At 40.3% G+C, this 26,155-nt stretch overlaps 1 protein-coding gene across 4 annotated transcripts in view; it reads right to left on the minus strand.

The window, feature by feature from the left end:
* RALGAPA2 (Ral GTPase activating protein catalytic subunit alpha 2) overlaps positions 1-26,155 on the minus strand; it is a 327,482-nt gene that overhangs the window by 247,717 nt on the left and 53,610 nt on the right. For all 4 annotated transcript variants that reach the window (XM_044263547.1, XM_044263546.1, XM_044263549.1 and 1 more), the window contains 3 exons: positions 6,190-6,233; positions 3,507-3,684; positions 2,609-2,724 (listed from right to left, as the gene is read on the minus strand). In XM_044263547.1, coding sequence (XP_044119482.1) covers positions 2,609-2,724; positions 3,507-3,684; positions 6,190-6,233 — 338 coding nt within the window. The remainder of the gene's footprint in view (positions 1-2,608; positions 2,725-3,506; positions 3,685-6,189; positions 6,234-26,155) is intronic.

Here is a 26,155-nt window from a genome sequence, read left to right on the forward strand (position 1 = left end):
AATACATCCAACTTCTCAATACTCCATGCCAACCTCTGGAGACAGATGGAATGTCCTACCACTTCTGACCAGGTGGAATTTGAAATGCAGGTGGAATGGGCCAGTAGGGCCAAAATGCACAGCTTCTAGAAGACAACATAATACTCCAGTCTGCTCTTGGGACTTTGGAGTCCTTGTGTTTCTAGTGCTGGCCAAAGGAAACGGGAGAGGAGAGCAGAAAAGATTGCCCAATAGGACAAAGTAGTCAGAAAGGGAGGCAAGGACTAAATCTTGAGGGACAGCAGAGAGAAACAATCCCCTTAAGAAAACTGGCAAGAATTCCTGCCTCACATTTCATCCATTTTAAGTTTATCTTTGTGAATGGTGTAGGAAAATGGTCGAGTTTCATTCTTCTGTATATAGCTTTCTAATTTTCCCAGCACCATTTATTGAAGAGCCAAGAGGCCCTTCAACAGACAAATGGATAAAGAAGATGTGGTTCATATATACAATGGAATAGTACTTAACCATCAGAAAGGATGAAATACCCACACCTAAATGGTGGCATTTGGGTTAACACAGATGGAACTGAAGGGGATTATGCTAGGTGAAGTTAAGCCAAGCAGAGAAAGACAATTTTCACATGGTTTCACTCATATGTGGAACATAAGGAATAGCACAGAGGACATTGGGAGAAGGAAGGATAACTGAAGGGGGGAAATCAGAAATGGGAGACAAACCACAAAAGCCTATGGACTCTAGCAAACAATCTGTGGGTTTCGGAGGGGAAGGGGGTGGGGACATGGGGTGATGGGTCTTAAGGAGGGCATATATTGTAATGAGCACTGGCTGTTAAATGTAAATAATCAATCACTGAACACTACATAAAAAACTAATGATCTATTGTAAGGTGACTAACATAACACAATATAAATAAATAAATAAACAAACGTAAAGTGGCAAGAAGAAAGGGAGGAGGAAAGTAGGACGAAAACATTAGGAGAGGAGAGAATATCATGAAGAAGGGGCAGTCATTGTCAGATCACCTGATCTGGACTTGACCTCTAGACCTCCTTCATGGTCTTGGGCCTCTGTCTCAGCAGGGACAGGGCAGAGGCAGGTGGCTGTGAATGTCAGAAGAGGAGGTGGACTGAGCAGAAATTATAACATCAACAAACTTGGTTGTGGAGAACACAGAGACTGGACAGAGTTCCCAGGAAGAACTCAGAGATGTGAGAAGTGCTGGCTAAGAAAAGAATTCAGTAGCTTCTTTTGGAACCATACCAGAAATGCAGACTAGAGGAAAGAGATCATGATCTGAAATCATGAACTAATGACAGTAACTCTGTATTCAGTTGATAAACTCAGAGAAAGAAACACATGACATCAAGTAGGTCTGTCCTGGTGGCACCGAGAGATACCTCCATATACTTTCACCCAAATCTTCCTGCCTGCTCTGCCTACTCCTGATCTGCCCGGTCAGCCTCTGGGCTTGCCTCCTCCTCCACCCCACCTTGCTAGCATACGATCAGGGGTCAGGAAGAAGCAAAGAAGCAAAAATAGACTCATGTAACTATGATGTAATAGAAAACACACATGGGCCTCTGCCCCCATTTCCTGGCATAGAGCCCCTAAAACCCTTGTAATTTCCTAAGTGATAAGAGCATTGGGAGCATCTTTTCTTCTAATAACAACTCTGGGTGGGCTCTCAGATGGCTCCTGAGTAAGGACTCCTCAGCAGGAAGACCATGCCACACCATGATTTGAACTTAGAGTCTTCGGCACCCTCCATCCCCTCCATTCCTCCAGAGAGGGGAGAGAGGTTGGAAGCAGAGCATGTCTATGTGAGGAAGCCTCCATAAAAATCCCAGTAAGCAGAGGTTTCAGGGAACTTCAGGTAAGTAATCATATCCATGGAGCAGGAGGGTGATGAACCCCAACCCCACAGGAACAGACATTCCCGTGCTTGGGACCCTCCCAGACTATGCCCTTTCTGTCTCTGCATCTGGCTGTTCATCTGTATCCTTTATCATACCTTCATAAATTGCTGAATGAAAACAAATGTTTCCCAGAGTTCTGTGAGCCACTCAGTTGAACCTGAGGAGGAGTTGAAGGAACCCAATTTGTAAGCCAGGTTGTAGAGAAGCTGTAGGTAACCTGGGCCCCTCCTACTTGTGACTGGCACCTGAATGTGACGGAACAGTCTCATGGGACTGAGCCCTTAACCCATGGGATCAGATGCCATCTCAAGGCAGACAGCATCAAAGCTGAGTGAAACTACAGGACACCCAGCTGGTGTCGCAGAGTTGCCTGGTGAGGGAAAAACCCACACTCAGTAACCACAAGAATTAGAAGTGAAGTGTTCTGTGTGAATGTGGTAATAATATGAAAGTAGATCAGAGAACTGAATTGTTTCCTTGACATACACACTCACACAAAATATTATGTATGCCAGGTCTTTGCTGATGTTATCTGGCACATATTCTAGTTTTAGTGAAGTACCACAAAGAATTACCTCAAAGAAAAAGCAAAATTAAAAATATGGATGAGATGGAAGAAAAGATGCAAGGTTTTCTCTTTCCCATCGAGAGGAAGACCATTCCTGAATTATCCATGATTTTGCTCTTACCTGAATAACCATATATTTCAACAATATTTGAAGAAAAAAGCATGTTTGGTCCTCAGCGATCTTTTCCCCTGATATGGCTGGCAGGAGTGGGGTGATTTCTTCTGGATAGATCTTTGCTGCAGAGTGGGGAAAAAAAAGGAGAGTTCTTTCACCAAAGTTCAAAGGGTTTTTTAAAAATGACCTCCATTAAAATACATCTGCCCCTCCTTTGGAACCTGCTCACACTACACTCCAGGCCAGTGTGCATCAAGGGCTTGGAAATATGGTACAAATGCCCATGAAGCCACCTTTCCCTCTAAACCATTCTTCTCTCTGCCAAACTCTGCTTTGGTCAGCCTAAGGAATCAAGTACCTGTCACTGGGCAATAAAGTGATCTGCATTAATCAATTAATGGCCCTAATTGACAAGTTTCTTAAAAACTCATGGGACACAAATGGCTGCCATGACTACTCCCAGGAGGCAGCTACTGTCCTTCCATGAATGCAGCATGAAAATACACAGCTGGGTGAGCAGATGAATGTCCACTCATGAAACAATCATGATGAGAACAATAAACAAGTTTCAGATGCTGCGTTTAAATCTCATTCACAGCCATGAAAACTCTCCAGATATATGATATGTCTCTACTTCCTGCTATTCCAACATCTGATTCCTCCCTTCCATTCCTGTTTCCACACTTCAGTAAATGTCTCCTGTCCTCATTTCATACAAAATAGGCTCTGATTCTTTCTATTCTAATGTCTCTAAGACTTTACTGTGAATATGAGCAGGGAATAATTCTTCCTCCGAACCCATCTACGAAATAAAGATTTTTATTCAGGATCATGACAAACCGAAGAATCCCTCAATAGAACTTCAGAGTCATTTCAACCTGTAAGGCTGGCTAATGCTTCTCACCATCAGCCACACCAGGGCTAGGATTGATGAGTGTCTCCAGTGTACAGGGCCCTCTGGACGACATGATCGCTGGGAAACCAGGCACGAGGCAAGCAAAAATCAGCACCTGCTCTTCTGCACAGTTTGTCTGAAGTGCTTGAAGCCACAGAAGAAACAGCCTGATTCCTTCACATCTTATCTAAAAAAAAAAATTAAAGGCGACAAATTTAAACACATGTTTATGCAGAGATGCAGTGCAATGCAGATTCAGTTCTGAGAAAGAAAAACTAGAAGTTAAAGGTACTGTTAAACTCCTGAACAAAGTTCTTAGTGACAAGGAAGCAGTTGTGCTGCAAGAAGCACAAGGGTGAGAACTTGGGGTCTGGAGCCACAGTGCCTGGTTCCAATGCAGGCTCTGCTGCTTGCTGGCTTAGCTGTGGCCAGTGGAGAACGACTGAACTTTTCTCTTTGCATCAGTCTACCCCTCAGAAAAATGGGGATCATAACAGAATTTACCACAAAGCACTGGCACACGGTTAAGTGACTTACAACAGTGCCCATACCACCAATAGTTGGTTAATCACAAAAACAATGCAAAGATAATCGTCCTCCAAATTTACAGTGTGCTTTGAATAGGGTTTTTGTATGTCACTACAATATGCACATGTATCATGTAATGTTCTTGAAAAATTTCAGAGCTAAATAAGACCTTGAAGACCTGGCTCAGTGGGACAGGGCAGCTCTCCAGCTTCCCTGCCTCATGTCTCTACTCTGCTCTCTCCAACAGCTTCCCTGTGCTCTGCGCGCCCAGCATGACTTGGTGGAATACATCATTCAAGCAGATGGGCCCTGTGTCCTCCTCTACACTTACTTTTAGCTCTACCCCATTCCTAGAATTCAGGTAAGTACTTCTGTTTCTCTATTTCTAAATGGTTGAAAGGATAACACCAATATAAGAAATGAAATAAGGAAAAGAAATGAATAACAAGTCAGATGAAGCTGAAAGATGCAGTGAGCTCCGAATGCAGTCCCCTGAGCTGAGTTGCCTGATCGCCTCTCAACTACACCAAGGTGGTGCAGATTCCTTAAGAGGAAGTGTTTAAGCCAAACGTGAGGCTCTCCTGGAAAGCTGAAAAAAAAAAAAGGAGAAGGGAGAAAGAAAGGGAGAGGGAGAGGTGAAGGGAGAAGGGAGAGCAAAAGTGAGAGGGAGGGAGAGGGAAAGGGAAGGAAGAGGAATGGAAGGGTAGGGAAGGGTAGGGAAGGAGCAAGCTTCACTGACTCCCCATAGAAGTAAAATACACCAAGACAAATCCTGTGTCTGGAGACAGTTCTACCCCATCAACAATGGATTCCAGGACACACTTTCAGACATGCCCAGAGACACCATAGCTGAGCACAAACCTTCATGACCACTCACACCCATCCTCCTCTCCCCAAGCAGGCAAAATAAGTAATGACATTGCTGAATATAACAAACAAAAAATGACATGGCTCTATGTATATCTAACCAAATTAGATTAAATTTAACAGGAGGATAGTTTCTACAAAATTCTACCGTATCTCCAACTTTTTTCTTAACTGCATTTAACTATAAATAAGGCCAATAATAAACATGAGGTCACAAAATGGTAAGTTTTAACTATGATTCTTAATTAAAATAGGAGGGATAAAATATTGTGAAGGTAGGAATAGCTCACCTCCCTTTTTCAACATGTAAGAGATTGTTAACATAAAATTTAAGTGGTTATGAGTGTTTAAACTGGTATAAAACAAAAAATACATGAAGGTACACACATAACTTGATTAGCTACAAGGGAATAACTTCCCATAAAATACATATTCCAGGCTGCTTCTTTTGCCATTTATGTTTTAGGGTCATCTTATTTAGTATCAAATGGCATCTATCAGTATAAAAGGTATGTTCATTTTAAAATAAGCCACGTTAACCTAAAATACAAGATCAATCTGTTGCAAACAAATAGGTAAATATTCAAGAGGAGTAAAGCTCTGCTGCTCTTTTCTCCCATAATAGTTCTCAAAACCAGCAAAAACAATTCAGACAACTATAATTTTTTTTAAGTTCTTTGTGTTTTTTTTCCAATTTATTTATTTTCAGAAAAACAGTATTCATTATTTTTTCACCACACCCAGTGCTCCATGCAATCCGTGCCCTCTATAATGCCCACCACCTGGTATCCCAACCTCCTCCCACCCCGCCACTTCAAACCCCTCAGACTGTTTTTCAGAGGCCATAGTCTCTCGTGGTTCACCTCCCCTTCCAATTTACCCCAAGACAACTATAATTTTAACAAGACTACTGGAATGAACTGAATCAGCACATTCACTCTGAAGCTTGGAGAGGAACTGGCTTCCTCCCTTTCCTGCTGATAAACGTGGAGCAGTTAGCATCTCGCCAATGGTTCCCTGACTGTACACAGCAGAGTCAAAATTAGAACTCCAAATTTCAAACTCTGAATCCCAAGCCCTGTTCTCTGAATAATATTTAAAGTGGGTATCACAGTAAGTTATGAAATAAAAACAAAAACTCTAACAATATCTGCCAAAAAATTTTCAATAGAAAATAAAAAGTCAGGTGGTGTTTAAAGATCCCCCCACACACAATGGCCTAATTTTGTCACTTTGAGGCACGAATAAATTTAAGAATGATGCAAAATGCCACTGCACGTTCATCTAAAATAAATACCTTAACAGAATTTCCAGTGTGTAGAAGCTTCTTTAAAGTTGAGCCTGAAAGTTTAAAACACTGAGTTAGAAACAGAGTATGTAAATTTATACCATACACACAAAAAAAACCCAAAATGGATTAAGATATTTTCTTTCTTTTTTAAAGATTTTATTTATTCATTTGACAGACAGAGATCACAAGTAGGCAGAGAGAGAGAGGAAGGGAAGCAGGCTCCCCACTGAGCAGACAGCCTGACGAGGGACTCGATCCAGGACCCTGAGATCATGACCTGAGCTGAAGGCAGAGGCTTTAACCCACTGAGCCACCCAGATGCCCCTAAGATATATTTTCAAAGGTAAGTTATAGAGAGAAAATGTGTACTTATGACAAAAGATACAATTTTTTAAGAAATAGAAAACTGACCTTCAGAAACAAAGCAATGTCATAGGAGAGAGAGATATCTTTAAGATGAAAGTACTTTAAATATGAACCTCTTTAAAACTCTTAAAAAAGGAGTCAAAATGATTGCTATTAAAGTAACATACATGCCCACAGCAGTTTAGATGTAAATATCTCATCAGGCATAAAATACATGATTTTTTCTAATCTCTAAAGTTAAAAATAAAACTTCTGCTCACAAAACATTCTGATGAGAACATTCTGCAAATACTCAAAACAGTATGTTTCTTTCCTGGTGGTGACAATCACATTTATGGGTTCAGTCCTCTAGTGGAATCTCTGGTCGCCGCCAAGGAGAAGGAATCAAAGTTTACTCAGAACTACACCAGTCAACTGCGAAAACTCTGGTGCTGCAGCCGGCTTCAGTGAGAAGTCTCTCTCATGAGAATGGAAACATATTACCTATTGTTCTGTAAATGTGTTCAGGTCTTAGTATGGAGATGGCTTGGCAAACCCCACCTAAATATCAGGTGTAGGCTCTCAATGGGATCTTAACCTGAAAGAAGGAAGCAATCTTTAAAAAGAAAAATGTATTGGAAGTTAGGCAGGAAGACCTTCCCTTCCAGATTTTTCTGGGGAAAAAACTACTTAGATCTCCTGAAGAGAAGTTTCAGGCAATAATTAAAACTTGTATGGAATCAGAAGAGACCCCGAATCGCTAAGGAAACGTTGAAAAACAAAAATAAAGCTGGCGGCATCACCTTACCTGATTTCAAGCTTTATTACAAAGCTGTGATCACCAAGACAGCATGGTACTGGCATAAAAACAGACACATAGACCAGTGGAACAGAGTAGAGAGCCCTGATATGGACCCTCAACTCTATGGTCAATTAATCTTCGACAAAACAGGAAAAAATATACAGTGGAAAAAAGACAGTCTCTTCAATAAATGGTGCTGGGAAAGCTGGACAGCTATATGTAGAAGAATGAAACTCGACCATTCTCTTACACCGTACACAAAGATCAACTCAAAATGGATAAAAGACCTCAACGTGAGACAGGAATCTATCAGAATCTTAGAGGAGAACATAGGCAGTAATCTCTTCGATATCAGCCACAGCAACTTCTTTCAAGATACGTCTCCAAAGGCAAAGGAAACAAAAGCGAAAATAGACTTCTGGGACTTCGTCAAAATCAAAAGCTTCTGCACAGCAAAGGAAACAGTCAAAAAAACAAAGAGGCAACCCACGGAATGGGAGAAGATATTTGCAAATGACAGTACAGACAAAAGGTTGATATCCAGGATCTATAATGAACTCCTCAAACTCAACCCACACGAAACAGACAAACACATCAAAAAATGGGCAGAAGATATGAACAGACACTTCTCCAATCAAGAAATACAAATGGCTATCAGACACATGAAAAAATGCTCATCATCATTAGCCCTCAGGGAGATTCAAATTAAAACCACTTTGAGATATCACCTTACACCAGTTAGAATGGCCAAAATTAACAAAACAGGAAACAACATGTGTTGGAGAGGATGTGGAGAAAGGGGAACCCTCTTACACTGTTGGTGGGAATGCAAGTTGGTGCAGCCTCTTTGGAGAACAGTGTGGAGATTCCTCAAGAAATTAAAAATAGAGCTTCCCTACGACCCTGCAATTGCACTCCTGGGTATTTACCCCAAAGACACAGATGTCGTGAAAAGAAGGGCCATCTGTACCCCAATGTTTATAGCAGCAATGGCCACAGTCGCCAAACTATGGAAAGAACCAAGATGCCCTTCAACGGACGAATGGATAAGGAAGATGTGGTCCATATACACTATGGAGTATTATGCCTCCATCAGAAAGGACGAATATCCAACTTTTGTAACAACATGGACGGGACTGGAAGAGATTATGCTGAGTGAAATCAGTCAAGCAGAGAGAGTCAATTATCATATGGTTTCACTCATTTGTGGAGCATAACCAATAGCATGGAGGACAAGGGGTGTTAGAGAGTAGTAGGGAATTTGGGTAAATTGGAAGGGGAGGTGAACCATGAGAGACTATGGACTCTGAAAAACAGTCTGAGGGGTTTGAAGTGGCGGGGGGGGTGGGAGGTTGGGGTACCAGGTGGTGGGTATTATAGAGGGCACAGCTTGCATGGAGCACTGGGTGTGGTGAAAAAATAATGAATACTGTTTTTCTGAAAATAAATAAATTGGGGAAAAAAAAAAATAATAATTAAAACTTGGGACGTCAAGTCATATTTTCCCCACGACCTTATTTCAAAGAGATGTTCCACCAAGAAATAGAGCCAGTCTCAGCAAATTCCTAAAGGTCATCCTGATGTGGATACATATATGCATATTAGTCAAATGCATACAATTTTGTAACTGCTGTGCCATTTAGAATAATGGGGCTTAGTGGAAACTCACCATTGTTAAGACTACATGACAGCACTAAGTCACCAGTGGTTTGTGAATAAGTAAGGGAAGTTAAGGTGCCCTCCTCCCTCTACTTCTCCTGTCACCAAACCCTCTCTAATAATTTTTGGTCTACAGCCAGCAGCTACTGGGCTAAAGCTCTCTCACAGCTACGATACACGGGACTGTTTTATCCCATACTTCTCCTTAACCTGGGGCCTTGTCCCTTGCCTCTATGTTCATCCATTCTTGGACAAAGTTTGGTGTGCCTCAGTTTAATATTGGCTCCAGTATGCCCATGAGTACCTCAAGTGTCAACAGACACTCCACTCCTCAAGAGATCTGAGATCAAGTCTGCACACACCGCTCTCTTCCCAGACATCTGGCAATTCCATCATCTTGCAACACATTCTTGGAAACACTTTCTCCCGGTCATAGTGCATGACCACTGTTGTCAGCCCTTTTTCTTCTTAGAATAGAAGAAACTGGCTTACCCACAGTTGTCTATATTCAATCATTTCTACATGGAGAGAAGAAAAATACTCATACAAAGGACAGACCTTATAAAGAGGCAGAATGTCTGATCCGTATCTGCCCATAGTCCATTACTTTTTTATTAACCTGATAATTTGTTAGAGCAGCAATGAAAAATGAATACATACATATTTGATCTAGCCCATCTTGTTGTATTCTGAAACTCCTGTAGGTGTGAAGTAGTACGGCTTGGGAGTTACAAACCAGAGTCAGAAGTCAGACTGAGAAGACTCAGGAATGAGTTAAGGAACTGACTTAGGTTATACAGTAAGTACAGAACCTAGATGTGAACCTTAGCACATCTAGGTTCTGTACTTACTGTATAACCTAAGTCTGTTCCTTAACTCATTCCTGAGTCTTCTCATCTGCAAAATGGGATACTAATAGTGCCTATTAAAGCAGATTGTTAATGAAGTTTTAAATGAGTTCATACATGCAAATGGTTAGGAGAGTGTCTACTATTTGAAAAGTACATTTTATATACGATATAAGGCATCAGCTATATTTTTTATTCTTTCTCTCTCTCTCTCTCTTTCTTTCTTTTCTTTCTCTTTGTTTTTGAAGGAAGCTCTATGCCCAGCATGGAGCCCAACTCAGGGCCTGAACTCACAACCCTGAGATCAAGACCTGAGTTGAGATCAAGAGTTGGACGCTTAACTGACTGAGCCACCCAGATGCCGACTGAGGCACTCTTTAAATAAGAACAACATTAGAAAGAAAATTTGTGTAGTAGGGCCACATAGTATAGTGCTTCAACATGGAAATCAGGGATAAATACCTGAGAGCTTTGCATAGCCATTTTAATATTTCTCAAGGTCCTAAGTTCATAAAGATATTGTTACTGTAACTACCATTATGAAATCCTTTTCTTTTTAATTTCATTTTAATTTCTCCCTATATAGCACACCTTTTAGGACTTTTAAATACCCCATCCACACTACGGTTATGCCCACCCTTATCTCCTTCAGGTGCCTCTTCAACCCTAGTGGTTGCCACTATATTGATTCACGTGAAGAGAAAATGAATAAATGAGTAAATGAAATCTAGTTGGACTAAATTCTATGAATTAGATTCAATTAATTGGACTGATTCTATGAACTTCTAACTTCTATTGGCTAACTTTTATTGTATTCTATAAATATTCTTTGAATGTGAGTCTTATTGCTTTTAAGGAAGGCTGGATCTAGGACAAGAAGAGTGAGGGATCTGGAAAAGATTTAAGGGAGCACCAAAAAACTCAGTAATTAAAATAAGTACTATTTTAACACAATAGCTTCTTAAAGTCAAAATTAATGCAAAAAATCCAATGATATGTCTTCAAAGGCAAAAGAAACAAAGGAGAAAATAAACTTTTGGGACTTCATCAAAATCAAAAGCTTCTGCACAGCAAAGGAAATAGTCAAAAAAAACAAAGAGGCAACCCACGGAATGGGAGAAGATATTTGCAAATGACAGTACAGACAAAAGGTTGATATCCAGGATCTATAATGAACTCCTCAAACTCAACACACACAAAACAGGCAATCATATAAAAAAATGGGCAGAAGATATGAACAGAGACGTCTCCAATGAAGACATACAAATGGCTATCAGACACATGAAAAAATGTTCATCATCACTAGCCCTCAGGGAGATTCAAATTAAAACCACATTGAGATATCACCTTATACCAGTTAGAATAGCCAAAATTAGCAAGACAAGAAACAACATGTGTTGGAGGGGATGTGGAGAAAGGGGAACCCTCTTACACTGTTGGTGGGAATGCAAGTTGGTGCAGCCTCTTGGAGAAGAGTGTGGAGATTCCTCAAGAAATTAAAAATAGAACTTCCCTATGACCCTGCAATTGCACTCCTGGGTATTTACCCCAAAGATACAGATGTCGTGAAAAGAAGGGCCATCTGTACCCCAATGTTTATAGCAGCAATGGCCACGGTCGCCAAACTATGGAAAGAACCAAGATGTCCTTCAACGGATGAATGGATAAAGAAGATGTGGTCCATATACACTATGGAGTATTATGCCTCCATCAGAAAGGATGAATACCCAACTTTTGTAGCAACATGGACGGGACTGGAAGAGATTATGCTGAGTGAAATAAGTCAAGCAGAGAGAGTCAATTATCATATGGTTTCACTTATTTGTGGAGCATAACAAATATCATGGAGGACATGGGGAGTTAGTGAGGAGAAGGGAGTTGGGGGAAATTGGAAGGGGAGGTGAATCATGAGAGACTATGGACTCTGAAAAACAATCCGAGGGGTTTGAAGTGGCGGGGGAGGGGTGGGAGGTTGGGGTACCAGGTGGTGGGTATTATAGAGGGCACGGATTGCATGGAGCCCTGGGTGTGGTGAAAAAATAATGAATACTGTCATGCTGAAAATAAATAAATTTTTAAAAAATCCAATGAACGTTATTAAAGTTTTAAATAAGTACCAGAATTCAGCTGAGCCATACTGGACCCTAAGGTAAAAGGAAAACTGTGTGCCACTACAGCTAGGATTTTAGAGATTTTTGAATGGTTAATTTTTTTTCCAGAACATTTAAGTGTTGAAAAAATAATGAAAAAACAAAATTTCAATATCAAACGATCAAAAAGCATTAAAACTCACCATTAGCTTAAGTATTTTGTTTTAACACAGAATACATTATAATTTTATTTTCCTGGCTTTAATGGAACAAATTCAGCAATATTTTCAAAATCTTCTTTGTGTATCTCATTTTCAACTGTGAGAACTGCAAGGTTTGACAATTTCTCTTGACAAAGTAACAATATTTAGATATCTTTTTAAGGCCGATAGTTCACAAACATAATCTAACTTTAACATTATAAAATGGTTTATTACCTTGTTTCAATTTTTTAAAAAAACACTCTCTGTATCATGCCTCAAACCAAATAATAAACAAAGGCAGTATACCACACCAGGAAAGCACCAGGAAAGGCATAAGAACATAGAGAAACAGACTTTGGGTTGCGCTAGCATGCAAGGTGTGTTGGAGAGTTGCCAGTCAAGCAGGAACAGAACTTTCTGGCACTACAGTATCTGGCATACAGTAAGCACTCAGAGGCCAATCATCTACAGAAGAATTTGAAATTAACTCAGAAGGAATCAAGGACTTAAATGTGAAACACATTAACTATAGATTTTCTAAAAGAAACCATAGAAGATCTTTGTGATCTTGGGCTAGGTAAAGATTCCTTAGGTCACCAAAAGCGCAATCCATATTAGAAAAATTTATAAGCTGCACTTTATAAAAACTAAAAACTTTTCCTCTTTGAAGGGCACAATTAAGAGAATGAAAAGACAAGTCAGAGATGGGGAGAAAATATTTCCAAGTCACACAGCTGATAAAGCACTTAAATCTAAAATATATAAAGAACTTTGAAAACTCAATATTAAGAAGACAAACAACCCAATTAAAAATATGGTCAATCAATTCAAACGTAGCCCAAGACAAAACGCTGCCCAAGACATACAGATGGAAAATAACACAAGAAAGATGTTAAAGATCACTATTCATGAGAGAAACGCAAATTAAATCCATAATAAGATACCACTACCACTAAAATGAAAACACTGATCACACTAAGTATCAGTGAGAATGTAAAGTAACTACAACTCTCATACTGCTGGTGAGAATGTCAACCATTATGGGAAGCAGTCTGGCTGTTAAACATAGAACTTTATACGATTCAGCTGTTCCACTCTCAAGAGACAGGAAAGCATGTGTGCACATACAGACTTGTACACAAATGTTTACAGTAGCTTTGTTTATAGCCAAACACTAGAAGCAACCCAAATGCCCATCAACAACTGACTGACTGGATAAACAAACTATGTTGTATCTATACAGTGGAATGCTATACTACTCAGAAATAAACTATTAATAACTGCACCGAGACAGAAGAACCTCAAAATAATTAGATTGAGTGAAAGAAGCCAAACAAAGAAGAGTATTTACTATATGATTCTATTTCTGTAAGATTCTAGAAAATCAAACTAATCTAAATTACAAAAAGCAGATCACTGGTGACCTGCCGACTGGGCAGGTGGGTGGGAAAAGGACATAAGAAAACCACTGGGGGTGGGGGGAGGAGACCAGATGGTGGAGAAGTAGGAGGCAATGTTTCAACTGGTCCCCTAAAGTGAGCTGATTACCTACCAAAGAACTCTGATCACCCATGAAATCAGCCTGAGATTATAATTATATACTTCTGGATCTCTATGGAGGCAGAAGACGCCAGTGGATGGGTAAAGCGGAGTGGGAACATCAGACTGATATCAGAAGATAAACAAAAGGGGGAGAGAGCCACCAGAAGTGACCTATTGAAAAGTAATACCCCAATAAAAGAGTGCCCGGTGATTGTGGACCAGCATTAGAGTCTGGTTGAAAGCACTCAAAAAGAGTAAAAGATCTTAAGGGGAAATTGGTGGAACTTGGTGGTTAGGGACAGGGACTTAAGCCCATGGACCCAGGACGGCCACCACTGGTGGGTGGAACCAGAGAGCACAGCTAAGAAGCCAGGTCTTGGTCCCTGAGCTGCCGGCACGCCTGAGAGAGTCTGGGTGGCAGTGCCCATTAGGGAGTGTGATGCCAGCCGGTGCTCTCTAGAACCACAGCCTTTTGTGCTCTGCACGTGCACTGCGCGGCCAGAGTCTGAGTCGCGCTCCACACCCTCCCCTGAGAGAGGTCTGTGCAGGTGCTCTCTAGGACCAGGAGATTCTGAACACCCTCAGGCAGGGCCAGTGTGAAAAATCTCAGTGTGCTATCTCTGGCTGGTACCTCTCTGGCAGTCTGGACCTGCCCAGACAGCCAAGGCTAGTATTTCTCGTGGTTTGGGGTACAAGAGGGAGTTCCTGTGCCCTCAGAGACTGTGACTGGGGACTTGCTCTGCCAGTGGCAGAGGGGGAATTTATGTGATCTGGAGTACCCAGAGGGGAACAGACTAAGGCTTCTCTCTGAGATGGAGGTCTGGGAGCAATTTGCTTTCCTCTAAACCTCCAAAGAAGTGTGAAAAGCCACCAACAGGAGAAACAAACAAACAAACAAACAAACAAAAAACCTCCAGAGAACAAAAGCCTGGAAAAACCCGTTTCCTCAGAGCCCAGCCCCTGGATGAGGGTAGGAGGACTCAACTCTAGCAAGACTCCCTGAAAAACCACGTGGAAGGCTCCTCCCCCAGAAAGCGAGCCAAAAAACCCCCAAAAAACAAAAAAACAAGAGGACAACCACTACTTCATAGATACAACTTTAATTTTTAATTCGTTCCCACTATTCTGTTTTCACTTTTTAAAATATATAACTTTTACTATCACAATGAGATGTTCAGTACATCACATTCCATAATAATCTTTTAACCTGAACTTTTTTGATACATATACCTGTGTTTTTCTTTTGCTTTTCTATTTATTTATTTATTTTTAAATACTCCTATAGAGATAAGCTTCAAGGTAATTCCCTTTCCCTAATCAATGTTACCCCTATATGCAGACCAGTTTTAATCCCCCTTTAACTCAGGAAAGTTGAGTCCTTTAACAAAGATATCTAGATACATCCAGGAAGAATCAAAATAACCTCCACACTGAGAACTTATAACCACCTTCCCATCTTTTTCTTGTCAGTGTTTCTGTGTACTTGTTTATGTTCTGGTAGTACATAAATCTTATACTTGGGGTTCATTTTGACTGGGTTCTTTTTATTTATTTATTTGTTTATTATTATTATTTTTTCCTCTTGTCATTTACTTTTGTTGGTCTTTTTCTTTGTCTGTTTTTGTTTGTATACTTTATAAATCTTACCTTTGGGGCCCATTCGGGCTGGGCCTTCTCTTTTATTTTTTCTTTCTTTTTTTTTTTTTCCCTGTCTCTCTCTCGTTTTCTTTTTTTCTTTCTTTTTGGTGGGACTCTCGATTGATCAGAAGTGTTCCAGAGTGCGCCTTGCCTGCACCACGGTTGATACATTCAGCTACACATCCGTTCAGCCATCTCTCACCAAAATGACTAGGAGGAGGAATGCCCAACAGAGGAAAAATTCAGAGACTGGGCCCTCTTCATCAGAGCTTTTGGATATGGACATAAACAATATGTTGGAAAGGGAATTCAGGCAAACAATTATCCAGGTAATAGCTAAGCTGGAGGAGGCCTTTGATGACAAAATGGAATTGATTAGGTCAGAAGTGAAAGCCACCAGAGATGATGTTAATAATGCTCTCAATGAGTTCCAATCTAATCTAAAAGCCAGGGTAACTGAGGTAGAAGATAGAATTAGTGATCTGGAGGACAAACTGATAGAGAAAAAAATCAGGAGGAAGACTGGAACAAAAGTTTAAAGGGCATGAAAACAAAATTAGGGAAATAAATGATGCCATGAAATGTTTCAATGTCCGAATTATTGGAATCCCTGAGGAGGAGGAGAAAGAGAGAAGACTAGAAGATATAGTTGAACAAATTCTCCAGGAAAATTTTCCCAATTTGGCGAATGGAAACAGCATTCCTGTACTAGACACAGAAAGGTTTCCCCCCAAGATCATAAAATCTAGAAAGACCTCAAGACACCTAATTGTGGGGGCGCCTGGGTGGCTCAGTGGGTTAAAGCCTCTGCCTTAGGCTCAGGTCATGATCCCAGCGTCCTGGGATCGAGCCCCGCATCAGGCTCTCTGCTCAGCAGGGAGCCTGCTTCCTCCTCTCTCTCTGCCTGCCTCTCAGCCTACTTGTAATCTCTGCCTGTCAAATAAATAAATAAAATCTTAAAAAAAAAAAGAAAAGACACCTAATTGTGAAAATGATGAATCATAATTTTAGACAACAACTCTTGAAAGGAGCTGGGGGAAGAGATTCCTTAAGTACAGAGGAAAGCCCATCAGAATAAAGTCAGACCTGTCCACAGAAACCTGGCAAGCCAGAAAGGACTGGCAAGATGAATTCAGAGCACTGAGAAGAACATGCAGCCAAGAATACTTTATCCAGCAAAACTGACATTCAAAATGGATGGAGAGATAAAGAGCTTCCAAGACCAGCAAGGTTTAAAAGAGTACGTGACCACCAAGCCGAAACTGCAAGAAACATTAAGGGGGGGTTCTATAAAAGAGGAAAAAAACCCCAAGATTATCATTGAACAGAAGTATATGGAGTCAATCTAATAAAGACTTCACAGGTAACACGATGTCAATAAAAATGTATCTCTCAATAATCACTCTCAACATGAATGGCCTAAATGCACCCATAAAACGGCACAGGGTTGCAGATTGGACAAAAAGACAGGACCCATCCATATGTACAAGAGACCCATTTTGAACCTAAGGATACATCCAGAGTGAAAGTGAAGGGATGGAGAAGCATCTTTCATGCCAATGGACCTCAAAAGAAGGCCGGGGTAGCGAGTGTCATATCGGACAAATCAGATTTTAAACTAAATACTGTAGTCAGAGATACAGAAGGACACTACATCATTCTTTAAGGGACTATCCACCAAGAAGATCTAACAATTGTAAATCTTTATGCCCCCAATATAGGAGCAGTCAATTACATAAGAAAACTGTTAATCAGGCGCCTAGGTGGCTCAGTGGGTAAAGCCTGCCTTTGGCACAGGTCATGATCCCAGGGTCCTGGAATCGAGCCCCACATCAGGCTCTCTGCTCAGCAGGGAGCCTGCTTCCCTTCCTCTCTCTCTGCCTGCCTCTCTGTCTACTTCTGATCTCTGTCTGTCAAATAAATAAATAAAATCTTAAAAAAAAAAAAGAAAAAAGAAAACTGTTAATCAAGATAAAGAGTCATATTGATATGAATACATTAATAGTAGGAGATCTTAACACGCCACTCTCAGTAATAGATCATCCAAGCAGAAAATCAATAAAGGAACAAGAGCACTGAATGACACATTGGACCAGATGGACCTCATAGATACATACAGAACATTCCACCCTAAAACAACAGAACACTCATTCTTCTCGAGTGCACATGGAACCTTCTCCAGAACAGACCACATACTGGGTCAAAAATCAGGGCTCAACCAATACTAAAAGACTGAGATTATTCCCTGCATATTCTCAGATCACAATGCTTTGAAACTGGAGTTCAACCACATGCAAAAGTTTGGAAGGAACTCAAACACCTGGAAGCTAAAGACCAGAATGGCTGGATCAACCAGGAGATCAAAGAAGAACTTAAACAATTCACGGAAACCAATGAGAATGAAGACACTTCAGTCCAAAACCTATGGGATACAGCAAAGGTGGTCGAAAGAGGGAAATACATAGCCATTCAAACCTCCCTCAAAAAAATTGAAAAATCCAGAATACACCAGCCGTCTCTACACCTTAAATAACTGGAGAATCAACAACAAACTAAGCCAATTCCACACGCAAGAAGGGAAATAATCAAGATTAGAGCAGAGACCCAAGAGATAGAAACTAGAGATACAGCAGAACGCATCAATGAAACTAGAAGCTGGTTTTTTGAAAGAATCAATAAGATCGAAAAACTATTGGCCAAACTAATCCAAAAGAAAAGAGAGAAGGCCCAAATTTACAAAGTTATGAATGAAAAGGGAGAGATCACAACACACACTAAGGAAATAGAAACCATCATCAGAAATTATTATCAACAGTTATATGCCAATAAGTTAAGCAACCCAGATGAAATGGATGCATTCCTGGAAAACTATAAACTTCCAAAATTGAACCAGGAAGAAATTGAAAACCTGAATAGATGACCGGTATCTAGTAATGAGATTGAAGCAGTGATCAAAATCCTCCCAAAACACAAGAGCCCAGGACCTGACGGATTCCCTGAGGAATTCTACCAAACTTTCAAAGAAGAAATAATACCTATTCTCCTGAAGCTGTCTCAAAAAACTGAAGCAGAAGGAAAACTTCCAGACTCTTTTTACAAAGCCAGCATTACCCTAAACCCCAAACCAGGCAAAGACCCCACCAAAAAGGAGAATTTCAGACCAATTCAGACCAATATCCATGATGAATATGGATGCTAAGATTCTCAACAAGATCCTAGCACATTAAAAAGATTATTCACTATGACCAGGTGGGATTCGTCCCGGGTTTGTAAGGATGGTTCAACATTCACAAATCCATCAACGTGATAGAACAAATCAATAAGAGAAGAGAGAAGAACCACATGGCCCTCTCAATTGATGCAGAAAAAGCATTTGACAAAATCCAGCATCCGTTCCTGATTCAAAGTATAGAGATAGAGGGAACATTCCTCAACTTTATAAAATCTATGAAAAACCCACAGCAAGTATCATCCTCAATGGGAAAAAGCTAACAGCCTTCCCTCTCAGATCAGGAACACAAAAAGGATGCCCACTCTCACCACTCTTGTTCAAGATAGCATTAGAAGCCCTAGCAACAGCAATCAGACAACAAACAAAAATAAAAGGTATTCGAATTGGCAATGAAGAAGTCAAACTCTCTCTCTTCGCAGATGACATGATACTTTATATGGGACACCTGAAAGACTCCACCCCCAAACTACTAGAACTCATACAGCAATTCACTAACATGGCAGGATACAAAGTTAATGTACAGAAATCAGTGGCTTTCTTATACACTAACAATGAAAACACAGAAAGGGAAATTAGAGAATCGATTCCATTTACTATAGTACCAAGAACCATAAGATACCTGGGAAGAAACCTAACCAAACAGGTAAAGGATCTGTACTCAAGGAACTACAGAACACTCATGAATGAAAATGAAGAAGACACAAAAAGATGGAAGACCATTCCATGCTCATGGATTGGAAAAATAAACATTGTTAAAATGTCTATACTGCCTAAAGCAATCTATACTTTCGATGCCATTCTGATCAAAATTCCACCAGCATTTTTCAAAGAGTTGGAGCAAACAATCCTAAAATTTATATGGGATCAGAAGAGACCCCGAACTGCTTAGGAAATGTTGAAAAAGAAAAAGAACTGGGGGCATCATGTTGCCTGATTTAAAGCTTTACTACAAAGCTGTGATCACCAAGACAGCATGGTACTGGCATAAAAACAGACACATAGACCAGTGGAACAGAGTAGAGAGCCTAGATATGGACCCTCACATCTGTGTCAAATAATCTTCGACAAAGCAGGAAAAAATATACGGTGGAAAAAAGTCTCTTCAATAAATGGTGCTGGGGAAATTGGGAGAGTTACATGTAGAAGAATGAAACTCGACTGTTCTCTTACACCATACACAAACATAAACTCGAAATGGATAAAAGACCTCAACATGAGGCAGGAATCCATCAGAATCCTAGAGGAGAACATAGGCAGTAACTTTTTCGACGTTAACAACAGCAAGTTCTCAAGATATGTCTCCAAAGGCAAAGGAAACAAAAGTGAAAATGAATTTTGGGGACTTTATCAAGATCAAAAGCTTCTGCACAGCAAAGGAAAACAGTCAAGAAAACAAAGAGGCAACCCACGGAATGGGAGAAGATATTCGCAAATGACAGTACAGACAAAAAGCTGATATCCAGGATCTAGAAAGAACTTCTCAAACTCAACACACACAAAACAGATAATCAAGTCATAAAAATGGGCAGAAGGCATGAACAGACACTTCTCCAATGAAGACATACAAATGGCTAACAGACACATGAAAAAATGTTCATCAAAACCACACTGAGATACCACCTGACATCAGTTAGAATGGCCAAAATTAACAAGATAGGAAATAATGTGTGTTGGAGATGATGTGGAGAAAGGGGAAGTCTCTTACACTGTTGGTGGGAATGCAAGTTGGTACAGTCACTTTGTAAAACGGTGTGGAGATTCCTGAAGAAATTAAACATAGAGCTTCCCTATGGCCCTGCAATTGTACTACTGGGTATTTACCCCAAAGATACAGATGTCGTGAAAAGAAGGGCCACCTATAACCCAATGTTCATAGCAGCAATGGTCATGGTTGCCAAACTGTGGAAAGAACCTAGATGCCCTTCAACGGACAAATGGATAAGGAAGATGTGGTCCATATACACTATGGAGTATTATGCCTCCATCTGAAAGGATGAATATCCAACTTTTGTATCAGCATGGGTGGGACTGGAAGAGATTATGCTGAGAGAGTCAATTATCATATGGTTTCACTTATTTGTGGAGCATAAGAAATAACAGGGAGGACATGGAGTGATGGAGAGGAGAAGGATGTTGAGAGAAATTGGAGGGGAAGAAGAACCATGAGAGACTATGTATGGACTCTGAAAAACAATCTGAGGGTTTGGGAGGTAGAAGGCTGGGTTAGCCTGGTGATGGGTAATACAGAGGGCATGTATTGCATGGAACACTGGGTGTGGTACATAAACAATGAATTCTGGTACATCAAAAATAAATTAAAAATAAATAAATAAATAAGAAAACCACTGGGGATAAAGAGGGTGTGATATATATGTATATACACAATGGAATACTATGCAGCCATCAAAAGAAATGAAATCTTGCCATTTGCAACAACGTGGATGGAACTAGAGGTATATGGCTGAGCAAAGTAAGTCAATCGGAGAAAGACAAGTATCATATGATCTCTCTGATATGAAGAATTTGAGAGGCAGGGTGAGGGGCTATGGGGGTAGGGAAGGAAAATATGAAACAAGATGGGATTGGGGAGGGAGACAAAGCATTAGAGGCTTTTTTTTTTTAATAAACATATATTTTTATCCCCAGGGGTACAGGTCTGTGAATCACCAGGTTTACACACTTCACAGCACTCACCATAGCACATACCCTCCCCAATGTCCATAACCACCCCCTTCTCCAACCCCCCTCCCCCCAGCAACCCTCAGTTTGTTTTGAGAGATTAAGAGTCACTTATGGTTTGTCTCCCTCCCAATCCCATCTTGGAGCATTAGAGGCTCTTAATCTCAGGAAACAAACTGAGGGTTGCTGGGGCGTGGGGAGTAGGGATAAGGTGGCTGGGTTATGGACATTGGGGAGGATTTGTGCTATGGTGAGTTCCATGAAATGTGTAAGACTAATGATTCACAATGGGCATTGGGGAGGGTATGTGCTTTGGTGAGTACTGTGAAGTGTGTAAACCTGGCAATTCACAGACCTGTACCCCTGGGGATGAAAATATATGTTTATAAAAAATAAAAAAAATTTTTAATAAATAAATAAATAAATAAAAACAACAAAAAAAAATTAAAAAAAAAAAGACTAATGATTCACAGACCTGTATCCCTGGGGCAAATAATACATTGTATGTTAATTTAAAAAAAAAAAAACATTGTGAACGATGGCTATGTTCATTATCTTGATTGTTATAATGATTTCATAGGTATACACTTATGTCAAAATTTAACTTATGTTAAATTAACTTATGTTAATTTCTCAAAATTAACATTATCTACACATATCATTTATTGTATGTCAGTTATACTCCCAAAAAAGAGCTGCTTTTTTAAAAAGGAAAAAACAGAGCAGGTGGTCTGGAAGCGACTAAGTGAAAAACCAGGAGGACAGAGGCTGTGCTCAGATACAGGTCTGTATGATGACAAAGGTGCAGAAGATAAAAGTCAGGAAACCATGGAAGGTTAGGGGTCGAGGACCTGATGGGTAACCTGGCAAGAAGGGAAAGGACTCGGAGACAGCTAAGCTATTAAAAAGAAAAAAAAAAGGCAAATAAGCAGATCAGGAGACCTGGCAGTAATGAGGACAGACAAGGCCTAGTCAAGGGAAAGGTTTCCACAGAGTAGGTGGAGGATGAGGTCTGGAATGGGCCTTGGAGAAAAGGAAGACCATGATCTCACTCCCACAGGCCTGGGGGAAACAAAGAAGCCTGAGAGAAAAGCCATGTTTCAGAAAGCTGAGGAGGTGAAACCAAGAGGCTGAGGCTCTAGGGCTGTTGCTTAGCCCAGTAAGAGGATTTCCAGAGGGTCGAGGACAAAGTGGGAAGGAGAGCAAGAAATGCAGGGCAATGATTTCGAAAGCACCCCAGAGAGGACACTTAGTAGATCAAAGGGGCATTAGGCCCAGCTACCACCTGGTGGACACCAAGGCAGGCAGGGGCCTGTAGTTCAATTCAGCCTGGCTGTGATGCATCTCTGAGGGACCCTTACTGTAAAGTGCACAGGAAACCCTGCTCCCTCAGGAACACAAGCTTGTGCTGTGTCCTGACTATGAGCGACCCAGGGAGGGCTGTCCCGCTCAGGGTTCTGAGCGGTACTTAGAGCCCAGTGAGCTGTAGAAACTTTAAGAAATATAGCTGCTCAGTATTTGTGTTCACTTCCCAAGCACTGTCGGGCCACTGGGAAGCCCAAGGTATAAAGCAAGGGATACTCTTAAAAAGTCATAAAAAGGGGCACCTGGGTGGCTCAGTGGATTAATGCCTCTGCCTTCGGCTCAGGTCATGATCCCAGGGTCCTGGGATAGAGCCCCACATCGGGCTCTCTGCTCAGCAGGGAGCCTGCTTCCTCCTCTTTCTCTGCTTGCCTCTCTGCCTACCTGTGATCTCTCTCTATCAAATAAATAAATAAAGTCTTAAAAAAAAATAAAAAGTGCTCATTAAAAAAAAAGTCATAAACAAATCTGTTTAATTATCCACTAGTTTTTATATTATGTATAAGAAGAACCCAGTAGAACAAACTGAATTAATAATGACTCCTATAAAAAACCCATGAGGTAATGTGTGTATTTTCCACTCAAGCCCAACCCTTTAAACCCAACAGCTATTTATTTTGAAGATTTTGGATATAAAACATCTCTAGTACAAAATTAACCCTTTAACCCCCAGCAAACATGTATTGCATTCAGGCAAGGTACTGTTTCCTGAATGGGACAGGACATCTACTTCCTAGAGGCTCATAAGCAGTAAACACTCTTAAGCACAGAGAACTTGAATCCTACACTGATGAGGCATGAGCACATGAAAGGGGGCCATAGCCTACCTCTACAACAGACAGCCCTGGTTGACTGATGTACCGCTCCTATCATCTTCTCACATACTGGCAACTCTCATTATTACACAAATAATATGTCAAGTGCCCACCCTTGTCCCTCCATGACGTACTCGCGTAAAACTGACTTTCGGAAAATCTCCCCATTCATAATTAGTCATGGGAATTTACAAACATTTGAGTAGCACGTTGGCAGACATCACAGTTGGTGAGTGTCTGTCAGCCACTTCCCTTGTCGTCTTACTCTCTAAACCTCACTTGAAGCAGTATCTCAAGATGCCTGGAATCATGAAGGGTGTTCATTTCACATAACAACACTAAGAGTCCAAACAGGTTTCCTCATTCAAAGGCTTATATATAGCAAGCAGCCAGCCTTAAAATCCTTAAGCACAGAGAAACTTATAGACTATTTTTTCCCTCTAAAAAGGGTTGAGAGAGAAAGAGAACCTCTCTCTTTGCTATGGACAAAACAAGATGGCATGACAAGAAACTGACTTCAAACACTGCCAGTTGATATTTCAAATTAACTTCTTCTGTGTCTGTATAAAAGCAGGCTATTCAGTAGGTCTGACAACTTTTTTTTTTATTTAATTTTTTTCAGTGTTCCAAAATACATTGTTTATACACTACACCCAGTGCTCCATGAAAACTTTTAAGCCTTGAAGAAAATAGGAGTTCCTTTTATTTAAGGTTTCTATATTTAGGGACATTATTTGTAGTGTGGGGCAGGAAGCATACCAAATCAGTGGTGTGTCAACCCAGCTTCAAGGTTCTAACCCAGTATTCCAGAGCACCTTGGCCACTATCAGCCACAGGAACATTTAATTAAGAAGTTTATACAGTAGTGTTCTTCATATTAGATCAGAAATATTAGATACCTAGAACATAAAACATCTAAAATAAGGAACATTAGATACCTACAAAATCCGGAGCCGACTAGTGAAAAGCTTCCTGTGCTAGCCTCAAGAGGTTTTGCAGAAGCCAAGAAGATACTGATGCTATGGAAATATTTAAGGCACAATCCTTTCCCTTTGAAATCTGGTGTTTCCTTATAGTTTCTTAGTTTCTATAACAAACTTGGTCAAGACCTTAATGACATCTGAATAAAATGGGAAGAATGGAAAAGAGTGAGGTCAAGAAAATGTGTAGAATTTTTAATCTACAATCAATTATTGGCCATTTAAAAAACCCAAGAAGCTATGAAAACTAACGTTTTTGTGTGGAATTTCCTAGTGGGCAGGATCTGACCTGAATCTGAACACCTAAGGTGGCAACACCCAACTAAGCTGAGGCTATTATGGCATTAGTTATCCCACTGGCGCTGAATATTCATCTCTTAGGCTACAGAAATAAGAATCCTCTTGGTTACAGGGTCTTATCCAGTCCTCTGGGGTGTAACATAAAGATATCCACATTGGATTAATGTTTGCTGAACATCAACATAACACACACTGCCATTCTAAAACTCTGAAAAATTCTGATTCTAAAGGACATTTAACCTGAAGATCATCATAAAAGGTATGTGGACCTGTCTAACCATCAACTTCTATCCAGTTCAAAAAATCCCGGCAAAGATACCTGCATCTGGAAGGAGCCAGTCTGATTCAAATACTAAGCATATAAGCATCAAAACAAGAATGATTTCATATGTAAATGCTCCAACATCGACATTCTGAAACATGACACTTTCTGACCCTGTTGTCTAGCCAGCATATTCTATGCACAAGATAAACTAGCTTCTTCTACACACCAGACTAGATAAACAGCACCTGCTCTTAGGCTGGCTCAGGAGACTAGCACTCTGCGGTCCCCATCCAAGAGTCACTGCTCTCGGTCAGACACTATTAAACTGGGTAAAAAGCTGCTTGTACCTGCACACTTAATCAGTCATGTGGTAACAGTAGCCAGAGTTAAGGTAATCCCCTATACCACGTCCTACATGCATAAAGTCTCACAGCACAAATAGCAAATGAATTTCTATACCCAGTCCCAGTAAGGTTATCCAAGCTGAGGGGGGCCTATTAATCTGCAGACATTTTACAGTACTCTCTGTAGCAAACGAGGATGGTTTTCATAGACAGGACATAAGCAGAATGGACAGATTATATCTAGCACAAATACAGAATTCTGCATGCACTTATTCTCATTTTTATCCATTCCTGCAACACCACGGAGTATTACAAGTCCCTACGATTCCTCTTCAGATTATACTTACCCATTTGATTTTTAGATTTTTACCCTAAATACACAACACCAAGTATCAATTAAAAGAAATGCTACCAATAACGCTATAATTTAAAGGAAAACCTTCTTTGTGTATTTGAAAGATTTAAAGACAAAGGCATGTACCTTCAAGTAATGATTTAATCATTCAGTTCAGTAGATGTATTTATTATATATACTTCACCGAACAGTTCCGTTTATAGAAGGGTCCAATTATATTTTTCATTTAAGTAGGACTAAATGAAATTTGGGATTCTGAATTTTGAAATATCCACAGAACGTGCCATGTTCTTTTAGGTCCCAGGTCTTTCACAGATCAATCTCCCATCTAGGAAACCCTTTCCATACTTCTACGTCAAGGCTCAGATAGAGATTACCTCTCTTGAAGCCTTCCTCAAGTCCTCTGAAGAGAACTGTTCAACTTTCTTCATTGCTACCATTAGTACATTTTTCGTAGTAGCAATTATACTGTAATTTTTTTTTTCAAACTTATTCCCCACCCTGGCAATCAGC

This window comes from Neovison vison, chromosome 8 (assembly GCF_020171115.1).
Source record: "Neovison vison isolate M4711 chromosome 8, ASM_NN_V1, whole genome shotgun sequence".
Taxonomy (NCBI): Eukaryota; Metazoa; Chordata; class Mammalia; order Carnivora; family Mustelidae; genus Neogale; species Neogale vison.